Below are 9,459 nucleotides of genomic sequence, written 5' to 3' on the forward strand. Positions count from 1 at the left end.
ATTTGTTTTAAGACACTAACGTTGTAAATGTGATGGAAAATTGCCTGAAACCCTCATAAATAAAAGCATTAAAGCGCACATAAATACTGCTTCAGCAAGCCCTTAATATAAACAACAAGTGTCTGATCTTTCTTTTACAGGCCAATTTAATTCAGCAAACAAGAGAATGGTTTCTGCCACCCTTTGGCAAAATTACTGCGCTTTACAACGTGGCACATGCATTGTTTTAGTGCAATGTCACAGAACATAATGACCCCCCGATGCGTGAGTGTTTGTTTACTTTTTGGCATAATGACACAATAAAAGTTGGATAAGGCAAATATGTTACCCTGTAATGATTATCAATCAGCATTGCAATTACGCCATATTAATAGGAGGGGATTGGACCTCCAAACAAGCCACATTCTGACGGTTAAAGAGGAATTATCTTTTTAACAAGGTTGCATGTTTCCCTAATTAAACTTAATTTCATTCTATTACAATGAATATTGCAAACCTAACATTTTCAGCTTGTTAAAAAAAAAAAGCATTACATTACTGTAACACGCTACTTCAACTGCATTGTCTCTGGTTTCTTATGGCTGGGGGCAGTATTGAGTAGCTTGGATGAATAAGGTGCCCAGAGGTGCCCAGAGTAAACTGCCTGCTCTTCAGTCCCAGTTGCGAATATATGCATATTATTAGTATATTTGGATAGAAAACACTCTGAAGTTTCTAAAACTGTTTGAATGATGTCTGTGAGTATAACAGAACTCATATGGCAGGCAAAAACCCGAGAAAAAATACATCCAGGAAGTGGGAAATCTGAGGTTGGTCTATTTTCAACTCAGCCCCTATTGAAGATACAGTGGGATATTGGTCATGTTGCACTTCCTAAGGCTTCCACTAGATGTCAACCGCCGTTAGAAACTTGTTTGAGGCTTCTACTGTAAAGGGGGGCTGAATGAGAGGGGATTGAGTCAGAGGTATGGCAGAGTGCCAGGAGCTGGTCATGCGCATTCACATGAGAGGTAGCTCCTGTTCCATTTGCTTTTTCTGAAGACAACGGAATTCTCCGGTTGGAACATTATTGAAGATTTATGTTAAAGGGGCACTCTGCTATTGCTACATCCATTTTTATTTCACTTTTAAATTCATGATTTATATTCTTGAAGAATATATCTTATAAATGACTAATGAGCTTAATTCAATTGTCTTACCCCATGAGAACCAAAAATATGTTTTTTTACTCCTTTGTTTGTAAACAAAGTAATTGTAAACCAACACTGTATAGCCTCAAAACATGGTTAAAACTACCATTTTGATCTCATTGATGCTTAGTCCTTGCAACATAGCTCTTTCTATGAATTTGAGAGTGGTATAACATTCATCCAGTCCCATCCCTTAGCTTATGAACAAATCAGGTGTGGGGTTTACCGCTTTGTTATTGTTTGAACTTCAGATTGCCCCTTTAAAGGAAGAACCCTTAACACTTCTTATGGGATATGACAACAGCCAGTGAAAGTGCAAAATTAAAATTCCTCAAACATACAGGTATCTTATACCATTTTGTTGTTAATCCCACCACAGTGTCCGATTTCAAAAAGGCTTTACAGCGAAAGCACCACAAACGATTATGTTAGGTCGGCGCCAAATCACAGAAAAACATAGCCATTTTTCCAGCCAAAGCCAGGAGTCACAAAAAGCAGAAATAGAGAAAATGAATCACTAACCTTTGATGATCTTCATCAGATGACACTCATAGGACTTCATGTTACACAACACATGTATGTTTTGTTCGGTAAAGTTCATATTTATATAAAAAAATCTCAGTATACATTGGCGCGTTATGTTCAGTAGTACCAAAAACATCTGGGGAATTTTGCAGAGAGTCACATCAATTTCCAGAAATATTCATAATAAACTTTGATCAAAGATACAAGTGTTATACATGGAATTTTAGATCCACTTCTCCTTAATGCAACCGCTGTGTCATTTCAAAAAAGCTTTACGGAAAAAGCAAACCATGCAATAATCTAAGGTCGGCGCTCAGAGCCCAATCAAGACAAAAAGATATCCGCCATATTGTGCAGTCAACAGAAGTCAGAAATACCATTATAAATATTCACTTACCTTTGATGATCTTCATCAGAATGCACTCCCAGGAATCCCAGTTCCACAATAAATGTTTGATTTGTTCAATAATGTCCATCATTTATGTCCAAATAGCTACTTTTGTTAGCGCGTTTGGTAAACAAATCAAAACTCACGATGCGCGTTCACCAGTTGTAACGGCAGTCTAAGTCGTCCTCCTCCTCAGACGAGGAGAGGCGAGAAGGATCGGAGGACCAATGTGCAGCGTGGTAAGTTTCCATAATTTAATGACATGAAAACTAGACAAGAATACAAAACAACAAACGTACTAACCGTCACAGTCCCGTGTGGCACAAACACTGACACAGGAGACAACCACCCACAAATCCCCAACACAAAACAAGCCACCTATATATGATTCTCAATCAGGGACAACGATTGACAGCTGCCTCTGATTGAGAACCATATTAGGCTGAACACAGAAACAGACAAACTAGACACACAACATAGAATGCCCACCCAGCTCACGTCCTGACCAACACTAAAACAAGCACAACACATAAGAACTCTGGTCAGGACGTTACAGTACCCCCTCCTGAGGTGCGGACTCCGAACGCACCCCTAAAACTCAAGAGGAGGGTCTGGGTGGGCATCTGTCCGCGGTGGCGGCTCCGGCGCAGGACGAGGACACCACTCCACCATTGTCTTTGTCCCCCTCCTTAGCGTCCTTTGAGTGGCGACCCTCGCCCCCGACCCTGGTCTAGGAACCTTCACAAAGGTCCCCCCTAGATAGAGGAGACAGCTCAGGACAGAGAGGTAGCTCAGGACAGAGAGGTAGCTCAGGACTGAAGGGCAGCTCCGGACTGAGTGGCAGCTCCGGACTGAGTGGCAGCTCATGACTGAGTGGCAGCTCATGACTGAGTGGCAGCTCATGACTGAGTGGCAGCTCATGACTGAAGGGCAGCTCATGACTGAAGGGCAGCTCATGACTGAAGGGCAGCTCATGACTGGAAGGCAGCTCATGACTGGAAGGCAGCTCATGACTGGAAGGCAGCTCATGACTGGAGGGCAGCTCATGACTGGAGGGCAGCTCATGACTGGCGGGCAGCTCATGACTGGCGGGCAGCTCCTGACTGGCGGGCAGCTCCTGACTGGCGGGCAGCTCCTGACTGGCTGGCAGCTCTGGCAGCTCCTGACTGGCTGGCGGCTCTGGCAGCTCCTGACTGGCTGGCGGCTCTGGCAGCTCCTGACTGGCTGGCGGCTCTGGCAGCTCCTGACTGGCTGGCGGCTCTGGCAGCTCCTGACTGGTTGGCGGCTCTGGCAGCTCCTGACTGGTTGGCGGCTCTGGCAGCTCCTGACTGGCTGGCGGCTCTGGCAGCTCCTGACTGGCTGGCGGCTCTGGCAGCTCCTGACTGGCTGGCGGCTCTGGCAGCTCCTGACTGACTGACGGCTCTAGCGGCTCCTGACAGACGGGCGGCTCTAATGGCTCGTGACAGACGGGCGGCTCTGACAGCTCGGGACAGACGGGCGGCTCAGACGGCGCTGGGCAGGCAAGCAGCTCAGACTGCGCTGGGCAGACGACCGACTCTGACCTGCTGAGGCGCACAGTAGGCCTGGTGCGTGGTGCCGGAACTGGTGGTACCGGACTGGAGACACGCACCTCAAGGCTAGTGCGGGGAGCAGGAACAGTGCGTACAGGGCTCTGGAGACGCACAGGAGGCTTAGTGCGTGGTGCCGGAACTGGAGGTACTGGGCTGGAGACACGCACCACAGGGAGAGTGTGTGGAGGAGGAACAGGGCTCTGGAGACGCTCTGGAAGTCTGGTGCGTGGTGTAGGCACTGGTGGTACTGGGCTGGGGCGGGAAGGTGGCGCCGGATATACCGGACCGTGCAAGCGTACTGGCTCCCTTGAGCACCGAGCCTGCCCAACCTTACCTGGTTGAATGCTCCCCGTAGCCCGTCCAGTGCAGGGAGGTGGAATAACCCGCACTGGGCTGTGTTGGCGAACCGGGGACACCATGCGTAAGGCTGGTGCCATGTACACCGGCCCGAGGAGACGTACTGGAGGCCAGATATGTTGAGCCGGCTTCATGGCACTTGGCTCAATGCTCAATCTAGCCCGGCCAGTGCGGGGAGGTGGAATAACCCGCACCGGCCTATGCACACGTACAGGAGACACCGTGCGCTCTTCCGCATAACACGGTGTCTGCCCGTACTCCCGCTCTCCACGGTAAGCATGGGAAGTGGGCGCAGGTTTCCTACCTGCCTTTCGCCACACTACCCTTTAGCCCCCCCCCCCCCAAGAAATTTTTGGGATTTCTTCTCGGGTTTCCGTGCTAGCCGCGTACCTTCATAACGCCGGTTCCTCTCTCCGGTTGCCTCTGCTCTCCTAGCTGCCTCCAGCTGTTCCCATGGGAGGCGATCCTTTCCAACCTTAGCCCAGGGTCCTTTACCGTTCATAATTTCCTCCCATGTCCAGGAGTCCTGTGTAGTGGGCCGATGCTGCTGCCCGTAGCCACGCTGCTTGGTCCGAGTTAGGTGGGTGGTTCTGTAACGGCAGTCTAAGTCGTCCTCCTCCTCAGACGAGGAGAGGCGAGAAGGACACACAACATAGAATGCCCACCCAGCTCACGTCCTGACCAACACTAAAACAAGCACAACACATAAGAACTCTGGTCAGGACGTTACACCAGTTGCAGACAAAATATCAAAAAGTTCCGTTACAGTCCGTTGAAACATGTCAAACGATGTATAGAATCAATCTTTAGGATGTTTTTAATGGTTTCTGATTTCTACAGCTGCACTAGATGGAGGATCCATGACACATACTGTATCTTAAGGGAGGCCTCCTGCCAAATCCCAAGAAAAGAAATCTGGTGGATTCAAAACCTAGTGATGAGTAAGATTGATATCTTGTAAAGTATCAAGTAAGTCAAAAAGTATCATACATTTCCCAGTTTGCCTTAGGAACACATGTAATATAAAATTGGTCCAGAAGATACAGCGGAAATTGGAAACAGCTGACAAGCAATATCAGCTCACTCTCATAAGTCATAGTGGTTATAATAAGTACCATCTAACAGTGTGTTCCTACACTAAACCTATTCATGTGTGTTACCCATTTATCTAAAAATGTACAGGTATTTGATTTTTAGTAAGGATACTGTGAGAAAGTCATATAGATGTTTAAAATGTTACTTAATTGACCTTTCTCACCTGTCAGACAGTCATATGTAAGGCACAATCCATTCTGAGGGACTCCCAGCATCCCTTGTTTGATGAATATACAGTATATTGCTTCCCTCAGAGCACAGATACAGGCTCCCCAAGTTCAAAACAAATAGGTCTAAACTCTCCTTCATGCCAGCTGCTATCAGCTTTCTCAATAAACTGTATTAATACGGTTAGCTGTGTACATATTGCTGCATGTTGTTTTGGTGTATATTTATTGTCATGTACTCTGTGCTAAATGAATAGCCCCCTGGGGATAATAAAGAGTACTCTACAACAGATCTCAAAGGGGTGTGGAAACACAATCACCTAGATTAACAGGCTAGCAAGACAGAGGATGAGCAAGAGATTATGGTTTGTATGTTACAAAGAAAGTGGAAAAATACTGCACCAATATTTCAGTAAAGCAGTATAATAGCTTATAAGATAGAGTTCATCATTTGGTTGTTTCTGTTCAACAAATGTGTGTTTAAGCAGATAGTATCACAACACCACCAACGTTTATTAGTCAGGTTTCACTTGACAAACTTTGTCAAGTGAAACCGAGGTGAAGTCTTCGTCTCATGGTCTTGGCACACAATGTCTAGTCTGGGACATAATTTCGATACACAGGTTAATTGTCTGGGACCTTGTTTCGATACACAGGGTAAGGGTCTTGGAACACAATGTCTCGGTCTGGGCCTTGGTCATGGACAAGAGCATGATTTTTGTAGTCTCTCAACCCATGTGGTCAAGATACACCACTGAGTACCAGCTCTTAGAGTATTTTAACTAACTAGGAGTGACAACTCAGAAGTGCAGGAAACTACATTTTTCCATATGGAAGCCCGAGGGTGTTTCCCCCCCATTTTAACGGTCTTGGTCTGATCTATAGTATGGGTCTCTAGAGTCTTGACTTCATCTCTGCGAGAAACATTACGTTTGTCTGAATCCTAACAGTCTGAGAAACATTGTCCGATTGGAAAAAAAAACTATATTTACAGGCAAGCACAACAGGTAAAGTTGAGACATGGTAGCGAATGGTTGCAATCAATTGCAATTGTGCTTGCTACTCACACAACACATTTGAAAGCTTACGAGCATTAAAAAAAAGTTGTTTTATTACATACATATAACTAATACACATATGTATAAGCCTACTGCACCAATTACAAGAAAATGCAATCATGATTAAGTATAGCCTACATCTGAACAAGATACATTACTAGAGTTTAGGTTAAAGACTAGGCCTAGTCATACAATCAGCATGAGGTAATCAATCTTTTCTCGGTGATGTACGAGCTGGGACCTCGGTATGTATGAAAAGTTATGGAAACATACAAGATATTTGGATAAATACGGCATGCCTTTCGAACGGTGTGGTAGGTAAGCAGCAGTGTAACGGCTGTCGTAGTCATTCTCCTCCTCAGACGAGGAGGAGCATGGATCGGACCAAGATGCGGATTGGTAAGTATTCATTATTTAATGGAAAAACAACAAACACTACAAAATACAAAAACCAACAAACGTGACTAACCCGAAACAGTCCTGTGTGGCCCAAACACTGACACAGGAACAAACACCCACAAAACACAAGTGAAACCCTGGCTGCCTTAGTATGATTCTCAATCAGGGACAACGATTGACAGCTGTCTCTGATTGAGAATCATACCAGGCCGAACACAAAATCCCAACATAGAAAATCAAACCTAGACCAACCCACCCAACTCACGCCCTGACCAACTAAAACAAATACATGACAAAGGAAAACAGGTCAGGAACGTGACAAGCAGTAAGTGAGGCACACAAACATTTTGGTTTATTCTGGTAAAAGGTTTATCAGAATAGCTGGTATTCAGCTAATTTACTGTGGAAAGTTCTCCATTTGAAGTGTAACACATGCCATCTAACATGAGACCTCTTTTGGACAAAAAACTCAAATCTTTAGGCTTACAGGTTAGAAATTAAACTATGTTGGCATGTTTTTTAGCTACAGTTATGTGTGATGCTATGTATGTGTGTGTGTGAGTGAAACAGAGTTTACATGCCCTCACAATTATATTCCTGTGTGTGTGTTGTATGTGTGTGTGGTGTATGTGTGTTTGTCTCTGGATGGGCTCATCTCTTCTCTTCCACCAGCAGCTGGAGCCTGTCCTCTCTGTAGTGAGGGGTACTCTGGCCAGTCTCAATGGCCTCACAGTCATCTGTAAAATACACTAGGTCCTGTGGGGAGGTCACACAGTCACACTAAGGCATACACGACATCTCCAATGGCAGAATGTGGGTGCACGGCTGACTGAAATGTCCACAGATAATAAACTACAGAAGCAATTATGAGAAACGCTCCAACTCACATGGTCATTGTTGTTATATATAACGGTTGGCAAGACAGCACAAACAGACCTGGAACCAGGCTAGTTATTCCCTGCACCACATCTAGAGTAGGCTATGATAGACCTTTTTTTTTTCTTAAAAAATTAATTATTCTGGCTATGAGAGACAGCATGGTTCATTCCTCTGCAGAGCTGAGCAGACATACCCGATAACAGATTCTGTTGATGATTCTGTACAGGTTGGTGACTTTCTGCTTCAACAACATGATCCTGGGTCGCTCTCTGCAGTACTGCGTAGGAAGGTTCTCCATAACATAGAGGAAGTCACGGAGCTTGGTATTGATGCACGAATTCTATAGGGAAATAATAATGGCATTGTAAATCTTATTGCTCAATGGATATTATACTATTTTGAATGAAAAGGTGTCACATAAACAGGTTCAGTTACTGGGGTAGAACAATGTTTTTATATGAATTTAAATCAATTGGCAAGATATGTTTTTGAGCTTTGATATTGGCATCCAACAACATTATGGAATGTATGCATCTTCTAGTCTACTGCAAACGTAGGTATTGCATCACCAACTCATTACAGTTGCTGCAACATAACCCAATGAGACATCAAATCTGATGCAGGTTCAGTCTGTCAACATTTTGTTAAGTACTGACGTTTGAGAATCAACCTCACATCAATAGGAAGTATAACAACTCACTTGCACATCCAGAAACATCTTGGGCAGAATCTCAACGCATGTTTTCTGCAAAAGAAAAAGTAAAAATTAGAAAACATTTGGATACATTAGAAAACGGTTTTATCAAATCAATAATGTAATTTGGAATAGCTCACCGTGCGATGATAATTGTTTAGTTTTTCCAAAAGGCCTATTATTTCCTTGCTCAAGCCGAGCACTCGGGAATAGCATGTCGGTGGTACACAGTCAGCCAACCAAATAAAACTGAAGAAACACAACAAAAGTGCGAGTCTCATCTTTCAACCGTTGTTGCGTCGGTCAAAACAGGCTTATTATGTTTAGGCAACTAGGCAAGAGCTTTACAACACGAGTGTGCTTCGCCCAGCACCTTTGCAGATTATAGTTGGACCGAAAAAAGAAAAGTGATGATGACGTCGAAGAAAAATATTTCACTCTCCAATGCATTTTGTTAACAAGTGTATGGAATACGATACGCCGTTTGGGTCTTTGCGTGTCAAAAAAGATACACGTCAAATAACACTATTTGATGCGCAACAAAGTGCATCATCCCATTTTGTAACAATCCACACGTTACAATCAAAATGTATTAATGCATATTTTGTTAACCATCGCCCGCAAATTGATTTTGTTCACTCACACCAGAAGCGATTAGGACATGCAGGTTGAAATATCAAAACAAACTGAACCAATTATATTAATTTGGGGTCAGGTGAAAAAGCATTAAACATTTATGGCATTTTAGCTAGCTAGCTTGCTGTTGCTAGCTAATTTGTCCTGTGATTATAACCATTGGGTTGTTATTTCACATGAAATGTGCAAGGTCCTCTACTCCGACAATTAATCCACAGATGAGAAAGGAATTCGGTTTACCGTTTTATCGATCTCTCTCCTTCCTCGGGTTTCTTCTTATTTTGGATTTAATATAGCTGTTGGCAACCAACTTTATAGCATTACTACAACCTACCTAAAACCATACCGGACTCGCGAAAATTGATTTTGTCCCCCAACACCAAACTCGATCACGACATGCAGGTTGAAATGTCAAACCGAGGTAAAGAGAGTTTCAGGTTGGATATTCTACGGATATTCGCCTGTAGTTTTCCTTGTATCACGGAACCAATACCGTCTGC

At 44.1% G+C, this 9,459-nt stretch overlaps 1 protein-coding gene across 1 annotated transcript; it reads right to left on the reverse strand.

The window, feature by feature from the left end:
* Positions 1-7,044: 7,044 nt before the first annotated feature.
* LOC120064689 (cytokine-like protein 1) lies at positions 7,045-8,697 on the reverse strand. The gene is made up of 4 exons (XM_039015310.1): positions 8,464-8,697; positions 8,330-8,374; positions 7,823-7,969; positions 7,045-7,506 (listed from the first exon to the last, which is right to left on the reverse strand). The coding sequence occupies exons 1-4, from the start codon at positions 8,602-8,604 to the stop codon at positions 7,402-7,404; spliced, it is 438 nt and encodes a 145-aa protein (XP_038871238.1). The 5' UTR covers positions 8,605-8,697; the 3' UTR covers positions 7,045-7,401.
* Between the last annotated feature and the right edge of the window lie 762 nt (positions 8,698-9,459).

This window comes from Salvelinus namaycush, chromosome 20 (assembly GCF_016432855.1).
Source record: "Salvelinus namaycush isolate Seneca chromosome 20, SaNama_1.0, whole genome shotgun sequence".
Classification (NCBI taxonomy): domain Eukaryota; kingdom Metazoa; phylum Chordata; class Actinopteri; order Salmoniformes; family Salmonidae; genus Salvelinus; species Salvelinus namaycush.

Bases quoted from the DNA above. Each gene is read 5' to 3' on its own strand.
- LOC120064689 (XM_039015310.1), bottom strand. From the start codon at position 8,604: ATGAGACTCGCACTTTTGTTGTGTTTCTTCAGTTTTATTTGGTTGGCT. The intron at 8,375-8,463 runs GTGAGCTATTCC...TTTCTTTTGCAG, and splicing joins TAAACAATTATCATCGCACG to AAAACATGCGTTGAGATTCT. The intron at 7,970-8,329 runs GTGAGTTGTTAT...ATTTCCCTATAG, and splicing joins AGATGTTTCTGGATGTGCAA to AATTCGTGCATCAATACCAA.